The sequence below is a fragment of the Helianthus annuus genome, chromosome 9 (genome assembly GCF_002127325.2).
Source record: "Helianthus annuus cultivar XRQ/B chromosome 9, HanXRQr2.0-SUNRISE, whole genome shotgun sequence".
In the NCBI taxonomy this organism is placed as follows: domain Eukaryota; kingdom Viridiplantae; phylum Streptophyta; class Magnoliopsida; order Asterales; family Asteraceae; genus Helianthus; species Helianthus annuus.
This window is the reverse complement of record NC_035441.2, coordinates 123,983,775-124,009,834: the sequence shown is the minus strand read 5'-3', so window position 1 is coordinate 124,009,834 and position 26,060 is coordinate 123,983,775. Positions and strand designations below refer to the sequence as shown.

Genomic DNA, 26,060 nt, shown 5'->3' with positions numbered 1-26,060 from the left:
AAGTGTATAAGATGTAGGGTAAAATATATTTATTGTTTAAAAGAACAATTTACCCTCATTATAATATAGTATAGATACAAGCTTAAAACAGTTAAAAAATTAAGTAAATAAATAAATAAATCAATCAATTAAATAACTAAAAAAAAATAAACAAATCAAAACCAATCCAAACTCATGAATTAAATATTACTCAATCCATCTAAATTGCATACAGAGCTCCAAATAGTCCGATCTCAATCTTACACCCTTTTACCTTCATGGGCGGACCCATGATTTTTGAGGTTTCTAGGAACCTCTCGGTTTAGAAATAGTAGAAAAAATTAGTGGAAATCTTATATGATTTAAAAACAAAAATAGTACAAATTAATGAGAATCTAGCAAAAAAAAAAAAAAAAAAAAAACCCAGTGAAAAAAAAATTCCTTAAATCTGCCACTACATGCCTTATATGACTGAATCAATCAGGTGGTGACTCATCATCATAAGGTTATAGGGTGTGGTCATGACCCTCATGACCACCATGACCCTTCACGTCAATGTCATGTCACCCATCTCTAATCCACATTCCAAAACCACTACCCTAAGGGTGTGACCATGACCCAAATGATTATCCATTTATTTATTTTAATTTATCTTTGTCTAAAGAAAAAAGAAATGATTACTTGAAAAATGGAAAGGAGGATCATGGTTGCCATGGTTTAATCCATGCAAACCATGATGAATTAAGAAAATAGATAGTATAGCCTTGCATTCATGTTCCTACGTGATGAATCATATTCAACTATGAACCCTAAACCCTTTAGCGTAACAAGACTCCGAGAGTCGACATGCCGTCAATTTCCCTCAAAAAGTAGAATTCATATTATTTATATTATTTTTTTAAAGTAATATTATTTATTATCATTAAAAAATAAAAAAACTGCCTTCGTGTTCATATTTATGATGCAGACGTCAAAAAAGACTCACCACTTTCTTTCGGAGCTAATCAACTCCGTAAATCCTCTCTCTCTCTCTCTCTAGAACCCCTCTCTCTCTCTCTCTAGAACTATAGATACATGTATATATCCACACCCACACTCATCACACATACATAATAATAGATCGATCTATTCTTTTCAGAGTTTGGTACTCCCATATCATATTCTTTTTTCCAACCAATAAACAAACCTGAAATGGGTTTTGTTTCTTATTCGATCTTCACATTACTAATAACAATATCAATAAGATTCATCGATGGGTTTGGGACATTTGGGTTCGATATACACCACAGATATTCTGATCCAGTGAAAGGGGTTTTGGATATTGATGATCGTGATTTGCCTCAGATGGGTTCAGTCGATTATTACGCTGCCATGACCCACCGTGACCGCCTTTTTCATCGCCGCCGTCTCGCCGACGCCACCGTCGAGTCTTCTTTGGCGTTTCTTGATGGCAATGAAACTTATCAGCTTCAGTCTCTTGGATTGTAAGTTCTATTCTTTGCCATAAAATTGGAATTGGGGTTAAATTAAATTAATAAAATATTTAAAAGGGTTTTGTTTATGATTAATTTTGGGAATTCTGATCATGTGATGATGCAGAGTTTGGTATTTGTTAAACCAGTGAACATATTTCAAGAAGCATTTTTTTTCTTGTTATTCATATGAGATATCTGTATGTGTGTGTCTTGAAATTTATTTATGCATAGTTCTTTGAAATTTTGATTTTTTTTTTTAATAATTTGGTATGCATAGTTCTTTGAAATTTTGATATTTTTTTTTAATAATTTGGTATGCATAGTTCTTTGAAATTTTGATATTTTTTTTTAATAATTTGGTATGCATAGTTCTTTGAAATTTTGATATATATATATATTTTTTTTATAATTTGATATGCATAGTTCTTGAAATTTTAATTTGGTGTGCATAGTTCTTGAATTTTTGATAATTTGTCTAATTTCTGTAAGCATAATTCTTGAATTTATTGGGAAATTGGCAGCTTGCATTATGCCAATGTCTCTGTTGGTACCCCGAGTTTATGGTTTTTGGTCGCGCTGGACACGGGTAGTGATTTGTTTTGGATTCCTTGTGATTGCCGGAGCTGCGTCAAAGGATTGGTCACAAGAACAGGAAGAGTATGTATTTATTATAATTTTGTTTCACTTCAAGAAACTTTACTTATTTACTAATTGTTTGTTGATGTTTTTTAAAGGCATGTATGTATTTTTAACTTATGATTGTTTGTTTATAACAGCAGCTAGACTTCAACATATACAGCCCTAACGCGTCCACAACGAGTCAAAGAGTTCCTTGCAGTAGTGACTCGTGTAAACTAAAGAAACAATGCTCTGCAAGGCCCGATATATGTCCATATCAGGTCAATTATCTTTCAAGTAATACTTCGTCTACTGGGATCCTGATAGAAGATAATTTGCATTTGATAACCGATGATACTTCAGAGAAACCCGTTGATGCAAAGATCAAGTTCGGGTATGTACCTATACCTTTTGGATCATTGACTTTTAATGTCAAACTTAGTATATATCTAATATTCAAGATCCTTTAGAACCCGTTCAAAAAGTTGAAATATTTATACGGCTGATGAATTTCGAAGTTTAGTCTATTTGGTCTTAGAAATCAAACTGTACACATTAGAAATATGAACATTGACTTTTCAGGTCAAACCTACTATTCATCTAAAAAAAATCGTGTGGATTTTTATGGTAATTCTATACTCAAACGTTCCCACGTGTGATTTTTTTTAACACTTGTAGTAATTAAGGAAAACACATGTACTATTTAAGTTTAATATGTATCCATATTGACCTTGAAAGTCAAACTGTACCCGTATTAGCATATTAGATATATATTCGGTTATACGTACTCATTGTAATTCATTGCAGTTGTGGAATGATTCAAACTGGCTCATTTTTAGATGGTGCAGCCCCCAACGGTCTATTTGGGCTCGGCATCGAGAACTTATCGGTTCCTAGCATCTTAGCCAGCAGTGGTCTTACCGCCAATTCGTTCTCGATGTGTTTTGGCCCCGATGGTGCCGGAAGAATCAATTTCGGAGATAAAGGCAGCTTAGATCAAGGAGAAACCCCCCTCAATCTCGATACTCCTCAGTAAGTTGATCTTAATCCGTTTTGAAGGTGCTCCGTAATTTGTTTGACTTTGACTTTGACTCTTGAGTATTAAACTTTTTGTTTCTTGAAAATTTGTACCAGCCGAACTTATAACATCAGCATGACACAAATAACTGTAGGAGACAATGTTACTAATGTTAATTTCACTGCGATTTTTGACACTGGTACCTCGTTCACTTATTTGAACGATCCTGCGTACAAGATTATAACTGAAAGTGTAAGTAAAGTCGTGTTTCGTGTAGTGACATGTGCGTTTTTGTTTCTTGAATTTTTATTTTTATTAAACTGGCATGGTTTATTTATTTATTTATATTTATTTGCCGTTGCAGTTTGCTTCACAGACGAAAGAGACCCGGAGTCAACCAAGTTCCGACATTCCCTTCGAGTATTGCTATGATTTAAGGTCCGTATACACATTACTTATGATATAGGCTTGTTATTTACCTCAAACGGTGTGTGGTTTGACCTGTGGGTTAATCGGGTTGACCATGTGTTTTTGTGCAGTCCAAATCAGCAGACTTTCGAAGCTCCTCTGATGAATCTAACTATGAAAGGAGGAGACCAGTATGCTGTCACAAATCCCTTTGTCTTTGTTCCTCTTGAAGTAAGCAAAAGTTTTGCTATTTTTAATTACTTTTTATCTAATTTTAACTCATTTGAATTTTAAGTTTATAATTGTTATGATTACGTAGGATGGTGGATCCGTGTTCTGTTTTGGAATCGTTAAAAGTGAGGATGTAAACATCATTGGGCGTAAGTAACCGTCATTGCTTTCAATTTTTACCTAATAAAGTTAGTTTTCTGAAAATGTAACACATGTTGGCTTTTTTTTTTTCTTCAGAAAACTTCATGACGGGTTATCGAGTGGTGTTTGATCGCGAGAAGAATATTTTGGGCTGGAAAACATCTAATTGTGAGTGAATTTTATCAATATGTTTTCTTTGTATTTTTATAAACGCTAAAAGTTTTAATATTAAGTAACCTAAACGGAAGTCGGAACATATATGAAGTTTGAAAAAAAAAAGTAATCACTAAATAGTATTCAAACTTCATATATATTCTATTTAATTCAAGATCTATAAAAAAAATTCAGAGTAAACTGCCAAAATGGTCCCTGAAGTTCGGTCACTTTTGCCACTTTAGTCCAAAACTCAAACCTTTTGAATCTGGGTCCCTGTGGTTTCAATTTTGTTGCCATTTTCATCCGAAATCAAAATCTTGTCAGATTTTTTAGTTAACATCCAGCTTTTTTGTCTTTTTTCTCCTTTTTAATGAAGGGCAAAATGGTCAGATCTTTCTAATTTGTTATAATAAAACGTTAAAAGACCATTTTCCCCTTCATTAAAATGGAGGAAACAGACAAAAAAGATGGATGTTAACTGAAAAATCTGACCAGATTTTGATTTTGGATGAAAAAGGCAACAAAATCGAAACTACAGGGACCCAGATTCAAAAAGTTTGAGTTTTGGACTAAAGTGGCAAAAGTGACCATACCTCAGGGACCATTTTGGCAGTTTACTAAAAAATTCACAAACAATAAATGAAACTTGAGTGACTTTACTGGAACAATATCAAAACGTGATTTTAATTTCATAATTTATATTTTTTTTTATAAAAAGTGAATGTTTTAATGATTAATGGGTCATCTTTCATCTTCAGGCTACAATGGCACAGAATCAAACACGCTACCAATAAGCCCGTGGGCCTCTCCCAGTGGTTCTCCGTCGATGTCTTTGGGGCCTGAAGCAACATCAAAGAATGGTTCGCCTAACCCGAGTCAGGCTGGGCAAGGAAGTATTGGGTCCACATTATCATACACGCGTTTCATACTCGTACTATCAATTCTTACCAATTTTTTGATGTTTGTTTTGTTGTAATATGTTGATATATGATGTGGTATAGCATAGAATCATGTCATACGCGGTCATTATATGAACATACAGACAGAGCTACTTATCGATTCTTATGTAGTTTTGATGTAAATATATAGATTTGTTTGTAGAGACAACTTATGGCTTACATTTGAATAAAGTGAGGGTTTCTTTTTATATATATAATGACTGTTTGTTAGAATGATATTAGACTTAAATGACTTGTGAGTTGTGAAACAATTAAAAAGATTCGAAATAAACTTGAACTCGATTAACACGCTCACCGACAACTTTTCTGCTACGAAAGCACGCACTGCCGGCGCTGACCGTGCTACTAACGTACCAGAACTGGTAATATGCCGGTGAAAAACGGTGTTCACTGAAGTAATCGCAACCAACGTCAAATTCGAGAGTGAAGGAGGTTGAAATAAAGGATTGAAGGAGCTTATCATCATGTTGTGTGTGAATTGAATAGGTGATTTGGTATGTGAAGCTTTACATATGGAGATCGATGCGAGAACAGGGGCGGTGGGTTTTTAGTGGGTGTTGTCAGCGTGGTGATAGCAAACGCTTCGGTAACGGCTAGGAAAATTAAAACTCTAAATAAAATGGATAGATCTAACGGTCTCTTGTGATACAGAAACACCACACAAGGAAACGATTAGGGCAAAACTAAATGAGAATCAAGATACAGATACACCACTTGATTCTAATCTAGGCTCCAAGAACACCATTCAAACATGCCAAGTTTGAACTAGCAAGGAATAATATTAACTCACACTCATAATCCAATGAGTAAAAATTAACATAAATATTTTCACAAAACAAAAAACCCCCTTCTCTCTTTTTGCCATCTCATACATATAGAAAATAAAAAAAAAGAAACTGACCCACTACCTAAAAACATGCAAACTGACTTTGACTACTACCACAAACTTTGAACTAAAATGCAGGAAAAATAAAAAGATGGAAACATGGGAATTAAGTTGCATAAATGTGAAATAAAAACAAGACTCTAATTTGCTGAAGATGGGTCGGATCATGGCGGGTTTTCGGGTGCGGGTAAAAATATAACCCAATTAATCCATTTTAGAAACTGATCCTGATGTATATCACGTGGCAAATGAGAGGGTGTCGCATTTGGTGATGAAGCCACCACCGCTACAACATAATTCAATGAATATGTGTCAATCAGCTGCATGACACTATTCATTCTGTAATGATAAATCTAAGAATAATATCAAACACAAATATAGCCTATCTTATATAAACTTTTTTTTATTTAAACAAAAGTTGACACTAATTTTTTAATGTGATAGAGATCACCAAAGGTAATCGTTAATCACACGAGCAAAACATATGTGGAAGCTTTATTTCATGCACTTGGTTTGGTTTGTTGGATGTATCGCCCGAAAGTAAATGACAGAAGAGACTTTAATCCGAAGTAAACTTTTTTTTTTTATTTCATGCATTATGCTTGTGCTTTGGATGGTTTGATTCTCTGAATTAGGTTTCCAGTTTTGCACCAGGCAACTTGAATAGATTATGTAAGCTTTATGGTACTAATTGATATAAGGGAGGAAGGGAGCGACACTCAAGGATAGTACACTGGCCCCAACCAAGCAACACCCGTCATGTCAAATTTACTTCAAAGTACCTATTAGATGGTAAACACCGGCGGCACCTACCCATGCCATAAACCATTTTTTGTTAATTTAAATAAAGTCAACCATTCTTATGTAATTTTTAAGTTTTATGTTATATTTGACTTTTAATTTAAATAAAGTCAAATATAACATAAAACTTAAAAATTACATAAGAATAAAACATAAAAACTTAAACATTTCATAAAAATAAAACATAAAACTTACACATTACATAAAAAAACATAAAACCTAAACATTACATAAAAATAAAACATACAACTTAAACATATATCCTAATAATTTGTCACGCCAAAACGTGCTCAAATTCAGAGCCGTCCCCGAAAACTCTTCAAAAAATTTAGGCATCGGGCGACGAAAAGAATTGGGCCCAAAATTATGGTTAAGGGTAAATGAATTACAAAAATAAAAACTTAGTGATAGAGCAAAGACTCAAACTTGAGAACTTTATATTATTTTGAAATGGTTTTTGCCACTACACCACCAATACTTTTTTGCATAATTAACGGATAAATATACTAAATATAAAATTTAATAAATATATATAAGTTTATAAAGACTTTTTCGGGCCCTTTGAAATTTTGGGCCTTAGGCGTCGGCACGGGTTTGCCGGTCCCAGAGCCGGCCCTGCTCAAATTCCTCATCGTAGGTGTGTTTGTCTTCCAGAAGGACCACTTGAATGACTTCCGATTCCGAGAACTTGTTGGATTTTCCACATTCATGAACCTCCAATGGAATCTTGAACATTTGAAATGGATAAACGAGAAACGCGAGTTTAGTTAGTCCACGTTTCGGGTGGTCTCACCAATATGGAAACAAAATTGTTGGAACACCTAGTTCCAAAACGAAACCCGTCTACTAGTGGATGAGCGTTTGTGATGGGTTGTGACATAAGACATAGCCAACACAATGTCTTCCTCTAAGGTCCATGAATTAATTGATATTTTGAGAGGAGTTTTTTTTTTTTTTTTAGATGGAAATATAAAATTGAGAGTTTTTTGTAGATGGAAATATAAAATTGAGAGAGTTTATGTGGAGCTAGCTAGCCGAACCCGCCAGCCATACTCGCAGCCCGTAAGGGTGGCAGCGGTGTTCTGGTGCGGCTTCGAACCCGGGCAGGTCTACCTGTGGAGTGCCCCGGCCACCCTGATTGTGTTCAAATCATCTTTAGACTTCCTAGATATACATTGAGCTAAGTTTGAACTGATCATGAAATTAGACTTCCTAGGTATGTAAACGAGCCAAGCTACTTGAGATCGGTTCGCTAAAAGTCTCACACCCATGATGTCTGATCAGTGACGGATCCAGAATTTTTTTTCCAGGAGGTTCCTTTTGGTAGATCTTCACTAATTCTCACTAGTTTTTTTTTTCCAAATCATACAAGGTTTCCACTATTTTTTTACAAAACGAGTGGATTTCTAGAAACCCCCCAAAACACATGTGTCTAATACTCTAATTACAAGATCCATCCTGACAATTCTTAGCACACCACCTTGTTATGGATAATGGATCTACATTGGCGGTTTAGTTTTTGAAAGCTTTTGCACATGGTTTTTTAATGGAGGTAAAGAAGACACACTACAATCCATTATGAGGTAAAAGACTGAACTGATCTACCTGACAAAACTCAAATTTTTACCTTGCATGTAAGCATTTTCTGCTATTATTTTTTTCCTTTCAATTTTCATTACTTCAGATCCCCAGTTTTGCAATGTTTTCAAAAAAACATATCATTTTTAAGTGTTTGTTCAGATCATTTAAACATATTAATATGGTAAATAAAACTTTGTTAACTATAATTGTAACATGGAAGACGACCAAAAGTTTTCTGGTCTTTGTATGTAGTTGGTTTTAAAAACTTTGAATCGACTAGTTTCATCCGACTTGCCCATTTTACCGGGTATACTTTTAACCACCAAATCTGGAATCGCAAGCAAACAAAAAGCTCATACTATTTGAGAGTTTCTTATGTGAGAAAAGAAGACATGATAACACTTGTCTATTGTAAAAAATAATCGAAGTACATCAGATTGTAAAAAAAGCCTTGTCTCTTGTTTAACGATAAAACTAATAACAAAGTGAAAAACAAGCTCCACTTAAATTAATGAGATAAACAATAACAAACCACCCTGCACCTGTGTCCCTTGCATAACCTCCCGCCATGGTATGTTGCGCATGTCCAGATCCAAAAACGCGATTTTGAAAAAATAAAACTCACCACCGTAGAGCTAAATCTATCAAAATTTTGAGATACAACCGAGTTATTTCTCTTTCCTCTTGGATTTCTTACCATGTGACGACACAGGAGGAAGTTGTTTGGATTTCATTTTAACAGACTTCATTAACATCGCAATCTCATGCTTGTCTTTCTTCGAATCCTTTATGTCATCCGCTTGCGGAGCCTGATCTGCTACAGGTACATCGTTATGTCGTCCCTCCATCTCATCCACATCACCCTTACTCTTGTGTGCCACCTGGCGCACGTAAGCCGCGCTCCTGAACAAAACATCAATAAATGAATAAATCATCATTCCACCAACAAATTACCAAAACAAATAGGAACTAAAGAAGAATAGAAGATACCTTTTAAACCGGGGATCCGTGGGGTCCAAAGCGAATTCGGGCCGGGTAAAGAGAGATGAAAACCGCGGATCTTCATAATCGACAGTCGGTATCTTCTCTTCGTCAATGTCGGCTTTGCCCTTTTTCCCTTTGGATTTTTTATGTTTCAAATTATATCCTTTCACGTTATTAGCATCTCCGCCTTCATCTGTGGCAAGTAATAATTCAAGTTCCGCTCTACTTGCTTCACCTTCATCACCCGTTTCAGTTTTTTTATCTTTTTTATCACGAGACGCTTTCTTCTTCTTCTTTGCGGTTTCTCCCACGAAGAAATCGCCCTTTTCTTCAAAGGGTTGTTCATCTGAACCACCAACATCATCATCGTCGTCTGAAGAATTCTTGGATCTATTCTTTCTAGCTTTCTTTTTCTCTTTTCGCTCACGAAGATACGCGTCCCAAACGGTTTCTGTTTCTTTATCTTTCTTTTCAAGAATTTTCTTGCTGAGATCCTCTAAACCGGTGTTGAAAGTCACCTCCATATCCATTTTCCCGTCCTCTTCGTCTTCATCTGAACCGTCACCAGACTGAAGTAGAGCGCGGTATGCATCGGTTTTTTGTCTTTTTTTATCGCCACCGTCAACGTTATTCTCGTCTTCATCGGGTTCACTCTCACTTGAAGCAATAAGTTCCTTCAATTCATTTTCATCCTTAACATACTTGGATTCCTTCATAAACATAAAAATGGTGTCATAGCACACATCAAATACTAAAAGAAGTTATTAATGTAATAATGAAGTTTTACAAAAAAATAGAGTAAAAATGCCAAAATCGTCCTTGAGGTTTGAGATGATTTGCTTGTTACATCCAAAACATTTATATATTTTTTTATCTGGACATTTTGTTGCCATTTCCAATCAAATCATAAACCCAGTTAAAATGTATCGTTAACTCAGAGACGATTTTGGCAATTTACCCATTTATTTTTCTGTTTTTTTATTTTCTTTCTTAACTTTAATAAAAACAATAAAAATAATTATAATATATATACCTATATACACACATTTATATATAGGATTAGGTTCATTTGTGAACAACCCCTTAATAGTGAACTGTGTGAACTAATCCTAGCCCTTGATTATCAATACACAAGTGTAAATCAATGGCTAGGATTTGATGATGAAAATACACTAGTGTATTTTACGATATGATGATGTAAATCAATGGCCAGGATTTGTTCACTCAGTTCACAAATACACTAGTGTTCACCCTAGAACCCCACCCTTTATATGTATACCTATATACACGCATTTATATATATACCCACTTAATTTTTTTAATTGTTTTTTTCACCGTTAAATAATAAAAATAATTATAATATATATACACACACGCACAAAAAAAAAGTTATTTTGGATGTAACAGGCGAATCAGGCCAAACCCCAGGGGCGGTTTTAGCATTTTACAACACACATCAAATGCTAAAAAACGGGTTTTTAATGTAATAATAAAATTATACAAAAAATAATAAAGGATTAAAGACGTTTACATACTTGGTCGACGTTAATTTTCCTTTTAAACTTCTTGACGCGCTGGGGTTCGTTTTCATCCCAAGTAAGATCAATTTTACTGAGTTGCAATGCTCGAGTTTGAAAATCTATACCTTCGTAATTTGCCGGAGCCTGAGACAAAAAAAGATCATTTACATAAAGAATTATAGCATTAATAATTTAATATGCTACACAAAAAAATGAAAAAATAAATTAAATAATAGTACCTCGGTAGCAACATCACGTGCAGGGTGTTTAAATTCCATAGAGTCTGGAATAAACCTCAAATCTAACTTATTTGATGATCTTTCAAACTCAATACCATCACAGCTTTTGTATATATAATCAGCTGTAGCAATTGAATCGCATACCACCACTGCAAAATAATACCTGATACGAAAACAAACCATTAATACTAAAATATTATATGCAAACAGACGCTTGAACATTTTACTAATCAAGATTTAATTACCTTAATCTACTTAGTTCATAAGCACGCAACTTTTCGTTATCAATTTCATTGTCATCGTCACTGTTGTCACTATCATCATCATTTTTATTTTTCCCATCCTCGTCATCAAATAAACCAACGGGACCACGCACTGCCTCCTCTTCCATGCGCTTGAGTCCAAACTCGGAAGGATATACGGACACCGACAGAATCTGGCCTGTTTTTGGCAGGAATGAGCTTAACACAACAAACAAGTCAACTGCCTGCAGAAGAAACACAGATATGATGTTCAGGAACTGTACAATAGCACATAGACCAACTACGGCTGTTCATAATGCTCGCCCAAAATCAGCTCATTTGTAAACAACCCGAGCCAAGGTAAGCTCGCTCATTAGTTGGCTCGTTTAAATTAATGCCAAATTTTTTAAGGTGTATAGATTACAACCCAAATTTTAATATATATTAACTAGGTTAGAACCCCGTGTATTACACGGGTTGAATAAATGCAATTTTATATACCAAATAATAAAAAATATATCTTTAATAATCTCGCTTATTACACGCGTTGAATAAATGCAATTTTATATACCAAATAATAAAACAATATATATTTAAAAATCTCGTTTATTACATTGGTTGAATAAATGTAATTTTATATATTAAATAATAAAAAAGTTATATCTTTAAGAACCCCGTGTATTGTACGGGTTGAGTAAATTTAATTTTATATATTAAATAATAAAAAAGTTACATTTTTAAGAACCTCGTCGAGCTGAGGAGCAAGACTAATTTCGACCGTTAGGGAGAATAAAGCGGGAGGTTGTGTTATACGGGGTTGAACACATGTAATTTTATATACCAAACAATAAAAAGTAATATCTTTATAAATCACATGTATTATATGTATTGAATAAATCTAATTTTATATACTACATAATAAAAAAAAGTTATATTTTTAAAACCCCGAGTATTACACGAGTTGCGTAAATGTAATCTTGTATAGTAAAAAAATAAAAATGTTATATATTTAAAAAACCTCGTTTATTACACGGGTTGAATGAATCTAATAAAAATTTATATCTTAAAAAAACTAACGATATACTCGATATACGATGGATGGGGTGATTGCGGTGATTGTTCTTATAAATGTCACGTAAACATTTGAGTTGAAAATTGAACACGAAAATATAAATATATAGAACCAATAAACACCTTTTAAACATTTTTGAAATACGTTCTACCCTTAACTATTTTAGTTTAATAAAATAAATAAATCATTAAATTAACTGAGTTAGGGCTAAAGGACATAACTTGCAAGGGTTTGCAAACATCGGGTACGTTTTCTGTAATTATTGAAGACAAAGGACACAGTTTGCAATAAGTGACATACATAAAGGACGATTTTTGTAATTTACTCTATTTTAAATTATTATATATATTATCTCCTATATGAATTGTTTAAATTTATATTAAATTTAATTAATTGTATAATTATCTTTTAATTGATATTAATTATCTATAAAAATAGATGGCTTCAATGGATGACACGTGTCCAAAACTTGGTTTCTTTTATTATAGTAGATAGATAATAAAAATCCAGCTTAAAAATTCTCCATTATGCATATGTTAAAAATATTATTTTTGGTACTTTTTATGTGCATCAATATTGGCGTACAAAAAAATAAAAAAGCTTAAGAATAAACGACCTGGATTGAGCTTTTTACAAGCCGAGCTCAAGTGTTTCAGCTCATTAAGATAAACGAGCCAAGCACAAGCCCAACCTGGCTCGGCTTGACTCGTTTACACCCTAAGACCAATTATATCGCAAGAGAAAAGATGCACATATACAAGCGTGTTACATGTATAAAGGAATTTAGTAATTCCTAAAGAGTAAAAGAGCAAAGACAAAGGCTTGAAATGATATATATGCATATCCGATATGTTACACCATATATATAAATAATCACATAACAATAGTATGTATATATTAATAGTTAAAATCAAGCTTACAAGAACTACATACATGAAAAATAACCATATGAAAAGATTGGATACAGCCATCAAGAGAACTAAACCAACACGATGTATAGAAACAGAAAAAATCAGTTCCGAGAAAAACCATGATATGAACACATGTATATGTACTTCAATAGCGTTTAAATCCGATAAATTGAAACTAGCCTTTGTTGTCAAAAGCCCTCCGAACGCGCGCCTAGGTCCTCAGACGAGGCGCAAAGCGGAGAAAACGCCTTGCTGCCATTCAGGCGTTCCAGCGACCTTCGGGCGATATTCCAGCCAGATTTTGGTCAGATTCCAGCTAGAAACCAGCCAAATATTGAAATTTTCCGGCAAAGTTCAGAGCAAACTGGTTTAAAACATCCAAAAATGGAGTGGGACAAGCCTAAACTAGCCTAAAACATATCTTAAATCCCTATAAATGATACTTATATGCCATGCACCTCGCTTAAAAAGCGATTGCCTTTTAAGCGCCTAGGCTCGTGCGCCTTTGACAACATAGAAACTAGCAACAGTTTCTACTAGTAAACTAAGGATTTTATCGCTGTGGCAAGGCAACCTAGTGATTAACATTCAACAGCTCTTAATTCAAACTAAAGTAAAAGGTAAAAAAAAACAATAATCTTACTCACCTGAACTTGATTCCAATCCAAATTAACAACTGCTAGCCTGTGAGTTTCTTTATCAATTTCAGGTACATTCTCCTCCTGTTATCTCCAATACAAATCAAAACAATGAACAAGCCTCATTCAATACAAATTAATTATTATCTTTATAAACAACAATCGCACGAATCGAATTCACCTGCAATGCGTTAGTCTCCTCCTCAATATAAACCTCATCATCCTCATCCGTATCCGTTGTATTATAATCATCCACAACCTCATCTCCGGACAATTCCGACTCCGATTCCAATTCGGATTCGGAATCCAATTTCAATAACTTTTCCTTAACATTCTTCACCTTCTCACCATCATCACTATCAGATTCCACTTTCTCCTCATCACTCTCCACGTCATCGTCATCATCACCATCATCCGATTCCGAAACATCCTCACGAACTTTCTTCTGCTTCCTTTGAACATCATCATCCTCATCGATTCGATAATAATTCTTCAGAACACTTTGAGACGAAACGCCGTCGTTTTTAGCTTTACCTCGTTTATCTACACGAGCAGATGAATTGGAGAAATTCTTATCGGTGAACATACGACTGAAACGCGAATCAATCGCTACCTTATTCTTATGCTTCGGTACATCTTGAAACCTAGGGTCCTTTTGTGACAACGCGAACCGTTCGTCGGTAATTGGTTTGTTACCGGCGCCGAACACGCGGTTTCCGGTAACCTCCGCCGCCGTGTTAGGTTTGTTTGCCGTCTTGTTCTTCTTGTTTTTGGAGCCCATTGGGATGATTTACGCTGTTTGGTTTGAAGGTTGAAATCTCTGGTTAGTGGATGATGCAGAAATGGGGAAGAAGGGTTTAAGAATGGGTGAATGAATATAAACCCTAGATTTAACGGGTAGATTTGATTGAGAAACGGGTTACATGGCCTGTCGGTTGGGTTTGAGAATTTAGAAAGTAGCCCAAGCCCAACAAGGCAAAGATAGATCCGACAATTTATTATTTTAATCAGATTAAATGGAACCGGTTTGCTACTTGTATACAAAAACCAGTATAGAACCGACATTTGTGCCTTTGTGGAACTGTTTCAAACCGATACAGAAGAAGGAATTACCAGTCAGGTTGGATTGAACTTGTAAGGTTGTGATTGTGACTACTTAACGAACCACTTTCCGATTGATGAGGATACGTCCTTGGTCGGACCGTATCGTCAGCAGACATAGAACCGAATCTAAGCATTTAAACGTCGTGTCGCACCACATGCTAAAGACGGAGCAACTAAACACGTGGGCACGCCATAACTAACTGAGGGCCTACAGCTTTAACTACCCTGACAATGACTGGTCCGACCCTAACTAACTCGCCACGTCAGCATACCCAAAAACTATAAATACCCCGCCAAGACTCAAAGCAAAGGGTAATTGCAACTTTCTCTCTCTAAACTCTCCTTTCTCTCTCCCTGACCTATCTTCTCCTCACAAATACTTATTCTCACGCTCGAGCTTGGTCACAGAGAGGCCCCCCTCCCTGTGACGAGGCTAACGGTGTGTTCGTTTCCTTGTGATCTTGCAGGTTCTTGCTAGGTCATCTGAAGCTCTCACTCTTACCAGGTCGGATCATCTGGTCTTGAGTCTTCACCGATCAACTTTGTAAAACAAGGGTTGTCTATGTAACGACCCTTCGGCAGTCTGACGTGAGAATAAATATATGTTTTCTGAGAAAGAATATCGTAACGTATAAGTATGAGTGAGATTTAAAAGAGTGAATGGAATGCATCAACTCATGCTGGAGTATCCATAGAGTAGAATTGGGGTGATGTTATTATCATGTGGTGTGAGCCCATATAAAAACATAATTGATTTGATATTGAAATGTTGTATTCTATTGATGGAAATAAACATTCTCTTGTTCATGTTTGTACTGTGCGTAGGCATAACAGAATTGAACATGGGTTGAATTTGGGTCATCCTGGTTAAGTGGGTACTTTATGGGTGTTACGGGACGAATCTGATACCTCTTCACAAACCATAGCTTAAGGACCGGTTAGGAGCTTTAGTGAGGAGAACCGGTTAGGAACATGGTTTCTTAAGCGGTTTTATTAATTATATAATAATCGGTTAACCGGTTGTTTTTATAGTTGCAAAATTTTGTTTTTACATAGCTATATTAGTCATTCAGGGTCGCTTGGTTGGGTTTTCTGGACCATTTTACCCTCGTATGTTTATATAAAGGGAAATTGGATTTTATTAATCTCATCTTTGTTTGTTGACCAATGATGATCACACCTGAGAATATCTCCGCCAGTAGTCCTACCTTTTAGACTTTTTTTTCCTTACTGGACCTCTGTTAAAACGTCCTTAGTTTTTTAATGACATGAATATTGACTGGCCAATGACTTGGGATTAATAATACCACCTTTTGTTTGTTGGCCAATAATAATCTCACCTCAATTACCACCATCGCCATCAGCCATCACATGGTGTTTTGTGGTGGCTGATGGCGGTGGTGGTGATTATAGTGGCCAATGGTGACAATGGTGGCGATTATGGTGGTTGATGGTGATGGTGGTGGTGATTATGGTGGTTGATGGTGACGGTGGTGGTGATTGTGGTGGCTGATGGTCATGGTGATGCTTTTGGTGGCTGATGGCGATGGTGGTGATTGTGGTGGGATTATTATTGGCCAACAAACAAAAGGTAGGATTATTAAGGTGGGATTATTAATCTCACACATTGCCCAGTCAGCATACACGTCATTAAAAAATTAATGATATTATATTTTTCTAATGTAGGTCTAGTAAGAAAAAATAGTCTAAAAGGTGGGACTGCTGGCGGAGATATTCTTAGGTGGAATTATTAGTGGCCAATAAACAAAATGTTGGATTAATAAAATCTCCCTTATATAAATAGGTGTTGACTATATTGGTTTGATTACAACACTTTATAACTCTCAAAAAACACAATAACGCTCACAAATTCTCAAGTCTCAAAATACTCACATGACAAGCTCGAGTGGTGAAAGTAACGTTGGTGTTGGTGCTTCCTCAAGTGAACCAACTGCGGCGAGGATTCTAAAAATAACTATAACTCCCTGTCATAAAGATACAAGTAGACTTGCAGATGAACACGGATATTCATGATATGTGTCATAAGCATAACACATCTTGTTATGATTTTTGAAAGTGGAGGGCCAAACTGGAAAATTTCAAAGTATAAAGTTTAGGGAGTAAAGTGCCATTAATGCAAAATGGTACCATATGAGTCGTATGGTTGCATACGGGTCGTATGCTTAGTCGTTCTTCATTTTGCATAAATCGCTTGCTTTTTTCCAACGATTTTAGGGGCATGTGTCGTATGAGGACAAACAGGTTGTATTGTCTCCCAAAAACTTCTAGAAGATTTAACACGTCCCAATGACTGATTGCATCCATCTTTCTCGATCTAACACGCTCCTAACTTACTTCAGACTTCCGTAAGAAGGTTCACTTGAGCATAACACTTATGAAAATCTTTTTTTAGCTCTTAACACATAAAAATAAGGCTATAGAGTAAGAAACTTGGGGGGTGTTTGTTTTTTCTTCTAACATCTTCAAGGAGCTGATATCTGCAGGCGCACAGACATTACCCTTGAATACTGTTTGTTTTTTTTTATAATAGATCTAAAAATACCTTCTTTCATATTAAAAAAAAGCAATGGAACCCTTTCTTCAAACATCTTCACAAAACCCTTTCTTCCTCTCTTTCGCCACCAAACCCCACCGCCCCTCCATCCACCGCCACCAAACCCCACCGCTCCTTCACCCACCGCCCAAACACTCTCTGTTGCCGTCACGGCTTTTCGGTCGCCGGAGGGACGGCTCGGTCGTCCTTCATCACTGTCGCGTCTCTTTCTCTGTCTCTGCCATCTCTCTCTATATCCCGATCTCTCTCTCTTTTGATCTCTCTCTCCGATCTCCTTCTCTCTCCTGAACTCTCTCTCTCTCTCTCTCTTTCTCTAGATCTCTCTAGTCTGCGTGTGTGTGTGAGAGGGTACAAGAAAAGGGGAGGTTTGGTGGGTGTGGCCGGCTGGAAAACCGGCGCCTACTGGCCGGAAAAATGGCTTCGGTCGCCGGAGTATAGAGAGAAGGCAGGGAGTGTTTGGTGTGCTAGGGTTTAAAATGAAAGGGATGAGGGGGAACTATTTGCATAAACAAAGTTTGTGCAGACATTATCAATTTATAAAAACAAACAGTCTTATATTTTCAGCTTGCAGAGCTTCAGACCATATCTTCAGTTGCAGACATGAGAACAGATGAAATCAGCTTGCAGACAGTTTATGTCTGCAAAAACAAACAACACCTTGGTGTTCTTGAGTTTTCTTGATGTGTTCTTCACTAATCAAAAGAGAAGTCTGATTCCTAAATGGTGGGTAGAAGCTTCATGCTTATTACACCCCGAAATAAGCAACCAATTTTCATCCTTCAGCATGGCCGGCCCTGAGGGTGGGTAGGGAGGACAACCGGCCAGGCCCAGATATTTCGAATGACACGGTATTCAAAAAAATCCGATATCTATATGTAAAAAAAATAAATTAATAGGGTATACCCCATACAAACACCAAGATAGGCTCACTTACAAAACTATTTTTATGGTTTAGATTAGTTATTAGCCCATTTGCATTATGTTTAGACCTTTAGTGAGTCCAATACCCAAATTCGTTAAGGCCTAATGGCATGTTTTTTCGAGCTCGAACAGGGTACATGAATTCTGAGGACCGGCCCTTCAGTATAAAATTCATCACTCTGACCAGGGGCGGATGTACATAGATACAAGGGGTAGCGTCGCTACGGCTTGACGCTCCGACGGTAGTGTAAAATTAGTGTAAATTTTGGAAAATTTTGACGTTTTTTCGATTTCGTTACCGCTTATTTATAAAACGTTACCGCTTGACGCGAATCCTACATCCGCCACTGACTCTGACTTGATATGCTTTCTTTCTTATGGTTCTAAGGGGAGTGGGGGTGGTCCGTGATGGCACCCCCATCACTCGTTATTTTTTATAGCACACCGTCGCCACCGATTATATCACGCGTGAAATTATCAACGCGTTGTAAAAATTCAATTATATGTGTATGACTTGTACCTTGTGTATTAATACTTGTACGTTCATATCTGATGGAGCTGATGTTTCGCCGGAATTTCGCCGAAAAACTGATCTGCAAGTCGAAGAAGATGCAGATGATGTTTTTGAAAGTTGATTCCTTTTTAACACATTCAATCCTTGTGGTTTATAGTTATTTTCAAAACTTATTTAAATCTTATTCCTTTTAATTTCAACTTTTAAAACTGGTAGGTTTGGTCCTTTGTCATCAAAAAAATTGTTTCTTTTATAAACTTTATAAAAAATGGTTGTGAGTGATGGAATTCCATCACTAGTGATGACCACCGCCACTAAAAAATGCTTGTAAGTGATAGAATAGTGGTTGCTGGCATGACAGAACATGATTGGATGTTTGTGAGTGATGAATTTCATCACTTGTGACCACCCCCACTCCCCTAATAATATGTTAAACTTGTTGGTGATACAGGCTTGTGGTAGATCTACATCAATTTGTCGAGGCACGCTTTTGGGAAGTTAAATCACTGAGATTTAATGATACACTAGTTATGGTAAGAACTTGAAACCCCGACATCTTTGCCTTGTTCGTAGTTTTCGGTTAATAATACTAGGGTTAATGGATTTAAACACCCCCAACTATTGCCATTTGGCCGCTGGCACTCTCAACTTTGACTTTGACTCACACCACTCCCAACTTAACACATAGTGTGTCATGACACCTCGTCGTTAACTAAACACTAACTACGTTAGTTTTTTATGCTGATGTGGCCAATATTTGATGACGTGGTTTGTTTTTTTATGAGATGGCAAGGTTGACCTGGCCAATATTTGAATTATCCTACGTGTCTATTATCACCCAATGTGGAATGTTGACTTGTAAAAGGATTCATGAACACCTTATAAAAACCCCAAAATCATTACATATCATACCCTAGAATCCATGAGCAAAATCAAACTCGATGAAATTAAAAAAAAATGTTTCAGGAATATAGTAGTTTAACATGATTATCAGCAACGTGAGATTCACCATTTTCATTACTATCAACAAACTCAAACAAAACTTCAACCGTTTTCTCATTCACCATTGAAGAACAGAACATAACCTTCACTTACCGGAGCAGTCACTGTCGCCGGACTCCACAGCCGTCGCGGGCTGCTATCAACCACCCTCACCGTCATCTACAATCTCTGTCGTCGTCTTCATCTTAACTACAGCCGCCGCAGCGGCGGCGCTGCTGCGCAAAAACTTCGTCGGTGTGCCACCGGTTCTTCACGGGAGGGAGATCGAGAGAGGTGGAGGTATTTGGGGGTGTTTGTGCGTCCGCCGGGGTGGGAGGGGCGCTGGAGTCACTCCGGTCACCGGTCAGAATCGAGAGAGCAGAGGGGGTTGGGGTTGTTAGAATCGGGATGCTGAATCTGTGTTGGGGATGATGATGATAAATGGGTTGCTGAATCTGTGTGTAGGTATTTATAATAAACTTTATAACGTTTCAGGATATATGTATATCACATAATACACAATACATCATCAAATCATAGTTAGCTCAATTGGCCAGTGCCCATTTAATGGGTTCTTGTTTATACAGACTCGGGTTCGAGTCTTGTTACTCCCATTTTATAGATTTTTGGATCCATCAGCATGCCACGTCAGCAAATTTGGATCCATCATCATGCCATGTCAGCAAATATTGGCCATGTCAGCAAAAAGAACTAACCCAGTTAGTGTTTATTTAACGACGGGGTGACACAGCAACCCAAGTGTTAAGTTGGGAGTGGTGTGATCCAAAGTCAAAGTTGAGAGTGTCAGCGGCCAAATGGCAATAGTTGGGGGTGTTTAAATCCATTAACCCATAATACTATAACCATCGTTTACAAGAGTGATAAAGGGTTTTGGAAAATCCTAATCAAGCTAAATCATTATCACAATCGTAGTGGTAAGATTTGATGGCTCTAAATGATGATAAACATGATTTTTAAATTAAAATCATGAAGATGAAAGTTGGACATAATTCTTCTTGGTTTCATACGGACCATATGGCTCTATACGGGTCGTACGATTTCTCTTGAACATGAACAAATCGATTTAACATAGCATACATGATGTATCGTGTGATGCGGGCCATATGGTCTTCTTGTCAAAACCTTAATTTGGTTTTTTTAAGTATATTTAATGCGTTTTTAACCTAAACAACTACGGATTTGACATAATTAGAACGTTAGGCTATCGTGGCCAATCATGGAACATAAAACTGTGATGATTTTTTTTTTGGAAAATTTAGTATTGATTTGATGATTAATCTCACTATTAGGGTTTTCATATCGCTTACGAGGGTTTGGGCGTGGGTGGGCTGAAAACGCCCAAGCCACCACCCCGGGTGGGCATGGGTTTGGGCGTGGCCCCTTTTTCGTGGGTTTGAAGCCAGGCGTGGGGCGGGCTAGCAAGGTGACATGGCAGGCTCTCAATGGCTATGTGTCAACTCATGCCCCCAACCCAAGCTCCCAACTCAAGCTCCACCATACTCCATGGGCGTGAGTTTTTTTTTCCATTTTTTTCCCATTCCACATGTCAACAAATGCCCCAACCTAAACCCATCATACCCCACAGTCTTAAGAAATGAGATATGGATGCTCCTCTAATATTGTACAAATTTATTTCATTGAGAAGATTAGAAATAGTTTTGTTTTAGGATATACATAATACAATCTAAAGAATTTTAACTCCTAAATCCTAATCTTTAGTTATCAAACCCACCACTTAGAAATAATTAACTAATAAAAGTTCGAAATGCATAAAGATGCATTATTGAGAATTTGACACCTTTGCTTTCATTTCTTTTCCTATTTTTATTACTCTGCCTTTCCATTGCTTTTACTTATTTATAATTTTATTTTTCAGATTAAATACTTTTTTTTATCACAAGCTATAGCGAGTGCTGGTACGGTATCAGTACTGCAACCAACCGAACTCATACCGTCCCAATAATTTCTGTATCACGATGATTCCGACCGAACAACATCAGTACCGGCATCAGGACTATCAGAACCGTTGCCTATATTCATTTTTATGGTTTCCGGTTAACATAAAACACATGGCAACATTTTTTGGGCATATCACAACTTTGTGTTTTAGGTTTTTTCTTTCTGTTGCTATAACGAGTGCCGATTCCATAATGAACTAAACCAACACTGGCTGCAATGCGGAGAAAATTTTAATAGTTAGTAAAATTTATAACTGCATGAATACTGCTTTTGCCATTAGTTTACAACCACTTCATGCTTGGAATGTGACAGAACTGGTTAGGTGCATTTATAAGGATCAACTGATCAAGGCTCGAGCCCCGGCTCCTGCAACCTATTGTATAACTTTTTTGCTGTTCTGGATAAAATGATATGTACTTTCTAAATGGATTTGTTTCACAAATTGGTCTTCATCACATTGGCATTTAGTTTTCTTTTTTTAGTTTATTAGTAAATATGTATAATATTGTATATAATAAACATATGTTTTATTTAGATAAAAATCTCTATAATGCGATTTCAAATAATTGGGTTGGTTCGAAATTCATAGGTTCACATCTGATTAAAAATGAATTTGGAGTTTGATTCGGATAAGTATCCACTTTTAGTGTATTCAAAACCCGAATCTAATTTGTTATTTATGTTCGGCTGTGTTCGAATTTCGGGTTATCATGTACTATCTTTATTGCTTTTGTTGGTAAAAGTACTATTCACGCAGTTGAAATTGTTAATATTTTTTATTTCTAGTTCGATATTCATAGGTTTACATTCGATTAAAAATGAATTTGGAGTTTGGTTCGGATAAGTATCCACTTTCAGTGGATTCGAAACTCAAATCTAAATTGTTATCTATATTCGACTCTGTTTGAATTTCGGGTTATCATCTAGTATCTTTATTGCTTTTATTGGTAAAATTACTATTCACGCGGTTTAAATTGTTAATATTTTTTATTTTTAAAGTTCATGCAAAAAGTTTGAATAAACATAAAGTTCCAATCACGAGTAGCTAGCCACTTTTCCACACCTCAAAATTTCATAAATCCACACTAATACACAACCTCTTTTGTACAATGCACAAGTCATTGTAGTAGTACCACATATGTTTTGAGAATAATAGCTCTGGAAAACTACCAGATCTTCCCAATCATATATAGGTCACAAATTTGGTTATGACTCATGCCAATCATCTTTTAATAAATAAATTTAATTTTATTATTATTATTATTATTATTATTATTATTATTATTATTTTATTTTTGATATAAGGGTATAAAGAAGCTGGCAATTAAAGCAAATGTGTGGTTGTAAACCAATAACAATTGGCTCATTTTTTGTACAAATAGACCATTAAATCATGAATTCCATGCAACTCCATTGAATGTAAACAAAGTAAGCATGGCTGCATTTTTAAGCTCATTGCTCATTTTCTCATTATTTTCTTTTGGAACTTCATTGACCTCAAATTATTACCAAAAAACATGCCCTGCTGTGGAATCATTAGTCCGGAAAGCGGTAACCGACGCAACAAAACGTGACAAAACCGCCCCGGCGGGGCTCCTTCGGATGCATTTCCACGACTGTTTTATACGGGTATGACTATTGACCACCGGCCATATATTGTTTTGTTTATCTTTTAGTTGAAAGTCCTAGTAATGTTAATCTGTGTTGGTTTTGATGATGAATTGAAGGGGTGTGATGGTTCGGTTTTGTTGAGTTCTAAGGGTAATAACAAAGCTGAAAAAGATGGTCCGCCTAATGTTTCGCTGCATGCGTTTTATGTTGTTGATAACGCGAAAAGAGCTGTTGAATCTGTGTGTCCTGGTGTGGTCTCATGTGCGGATATCTTGGCCTTAGCTGCAAGAGATGCAGTTGTGGTGGTAAGCATAAAAATTATGCAAATGTATTTTATCTGGCGTTTGAGCCGGGGGTCTCATTGGAAGCAGCCTCTCTATTCCTACGGGATAGAGGTAAGGCTGTCTACATCTTACCCTCCTCAGACCCTACCTTAGCTTTGCTATTGGTGGGATTTACTGAGTATGATGATGATGATGATTTTATCTGGCGTATGCACGTCATATACGCCTATCTTGTGCACAAAGTATAAGTTAAAGAAAATTTAAATGCAGTCTGGAGGACCATCTTGGGTTGTGCCTAAAGGAAGAAAAGATGGAAGAATATCCAAAGCAAGTGAAACCATACAACTACCAGCTCCCACCTTCAACATTTCTCAACTTCAACAAAGTTTCTCTCAGAGAGGTCTCTCCTTAGAAGATCTAGCAGCACTTTCAGGTAATAAATAAGATCAACACAAAAGAAGAAAAAGAAATCATAAACCTGGTCCCGGACATCTACCATTATACCCATAATTGTCGGCCAATTTTATTGTTGTCCATAATGGAAATGAACATTTACCTATTTATATAACAGATCACATGGTAAGCAAGTATGATGGTCCTAATGATGATCCTACATGTATTTCGTGTATATGTCTCACAGGTGGATTAAAAAAAAAAAAAAACAGCGCAAATTAACTTGGGTTACACGTGTGGTTCTACTTCTGGATGTATTCCTTACCCTGGGACCAAACTGGTTATTGGGCGGTGAAAATTGTAACAGATGTATTATTTGTTTTTTTTTTAATTTTTATATGGTTTTTGTGTGCAAGAAATCAAGTTTTAGTATATCGGACTCTGTAACACGTCAAAATTGGTTATGGTCAAAACGGGTCATTTTTATTATAAGTTGGATTAGGTTGATCCTAAAGTTTTTTTAATCCAATTTTCAATAAATAGTTACAAAACCAAGTTATATGCATTAAAAGTATATTTTGGGTGACTTTTGACTTGTTTGACACTTGGTACTAAATCAGGAGGGCATACTCTCGGGTCCTCGCATTGCTCGTCTTTCAACAACAGAATCCACAACTTCAACTCGACAACTGACATCGACCCGTCACTCCATCCATCATTTGCTGCAAGCTTAAGACGCGTTTGCCCTGCCAAAAACAATGCAAAGAAAGCAGGAGTCGCAATGGATCCTTCGTCTTCTACTTTTGATAATACATATTACAAATTAATCTTGCAGCACAAAGTTTTATTTTCTTCAGATAATGCTTTGCTCAATTCCCCTAAGACCAGAAGTTTGGTATCTAAGTTTGCTAGCACAAATGATGCTTTTTCGAAAGCGTTTGTCAAGTCGATGATCAAAATGAGTAGCATCACCGGGGGCGGTCAGGAGATCAGGAAGAACTGTAGGGTTGTAAACTAATTAAGCAATTAGCCAACCTATGAAGATGTACACATTGTATGTAACTATGCTTGAACATTGAAATTTTATGCGGCTCATGTAATATATGTAAAATAAATTAAAATATGAATTTGTTATGATAATGAAGGGCAAGTTGTCAAATCTTTAGGCTTAAATGGTTTTGTTAATATTATTATGAGTAAAGTGCCAAAATGTTCTGAGTTTTGGTCACTTTTGTCACTTTTGTCTATAAATAAATGAAACTTTTTGTATCTGGGTTTCTAAGATTTCATTTTTGTTGCCATTTCCATTCAATTGACTAACTGCGTTAGAATTTTCTGCTAACATCTCCTCTTTTTGTCGTTATCCTCATTTAAATGACGATTAATTAAAATATATTCAGGCATACAATGATGATTATACCATTCATTTAAATGCGGAAAATAACAAAAAGAGGAGATGTTAACACAAATTTCGAACTCAGTTTGACAATTGGATGGTAATCACAACAAAAAACGAAACATTGGGGACCCAGATACAAAAAGTTACATTTTTAAACCGAAGTGACAAAAGTGACCTAAACTCAAGGACCATTTTACTATTAACTTGGTTAAACAACAAACAAAGTAAACGACCCCATTGACCTTTCACTTTATTGATCTGTCATAATCAGTCCTTGAACTTTAGCAACTTCCTGTTTTCAACACCTAACTTACCTGTTATTAAACAGCAAACATTAACAAACAAGCTTAAGCATCTTCTAGTTGAATTGAACTTAATACATTTCTAACACTCCCCTCTCAGTTCAACTAGTTACATAATAACAAAGTTCACTTAGAGC

General features: G+C 36.1%; 3 protein-coding genes across 4 annotated transcripts; 2 read left to right on the top strand and 1 right to left on the bottom strand.

Annotated features, from left to right (window-relative positions):
• Positions 1 to 967: 967 nt before the first annotated feature.
• On the top strand, positions 968 to 5,177 carry LOC110878525 (aspartyl protease family protein 1). Of its 2 annotated transcripts, none has more exons than XM_022126841.2 (10): positions 968 to 1,463; positions 1,976 to 2,111; positions 2,231 to 2,466; positions 2,880 to 3,104; positions 3,207 to 3,342; positions 3,455 to 3,528; positions 3,630 to 3,729; positions 3,818 to 3,878; positions 3,967 to 4,038; positions 4,785 to 5,177. In XM_022126841.2, the coding sequence occupies exons 1-10, from the start codon at positions 1,171 to 1,173 to the stop codon at positions 5,000 to 5,002; spliced, it is 1,551 nt and encodes a 516-aa protein (XP_021982533.1). In that variant the 5' UTR covers positions 968 to 1,170; the 3' UTR covers positions 5,003 to 5,177. The 2 variants fall into 2 exon arrangements, with proteins under 2 accessions (XP_021982533.1, XP_021982534.1); XM_022126842.2 differs by having other exon boundaries at positions 974 to 1,463; positions 2,234 to 2,466; positions 4,785 to 5,173.
• A 3,454-nt stretch (positions 5,178 to 8,631) lies between these two features.
• LOC110878526 (pre-rRNA-processing protein ESF1) lies at positions 8,632 to 14,740 on the bottom strand. Its single transcript, XM_022126843.2, has 7 exons — positions 14,041 to 14,740; positions 13,869 to 13,943; positions 11,242 to 11,483; positions 10,997 to 11,159; positions 10,773 to 10,901; positions 9,244 to 9,947; positions 8,632 to 9,156 (listed from the first exon to the last, which is right to left on the bottom strand). Exons 1-7 carry the CDS (start codon positions 14,638 to 14,640, stop codon positions 8,922 to 8,924), a joined length of 2,148 nt encoding a protein of 715 aa, XP_021982535.1. The 5' UTR covers positions 14,641 to 14,740; the 3' UTR covers positions 8,632 to 8,921.
• An 8,565-nt stretch (positions 14,741 to 23,305) lies between these two features.
• On the top strand, positions 23,306 to 25,391 carry LOC110878527 (peroxidase 64). Its single transcript, XM_022126844.2, has 4 exons — positions 23,306 to 23,563; positions 23,662 to 23,850; positions 24,100 to 24,262; positions 24,843 to 25,391. The coding sequence occupies exons 1-4, from the start codon at positions 23,369 to 23,371 to the stop codon at positions 25,238 to 25,240; spliced, it is 945 nt and encodes a 314-aa protein (XP_021982536.1). The 5' UTR covers positions 23,306 to 23,368; the 3' UTR covers positions 25,241 to 25,391.
• The last annotated feature ends 669 nt before the right edge of the window (positions 25,392 to 26,060 follow it).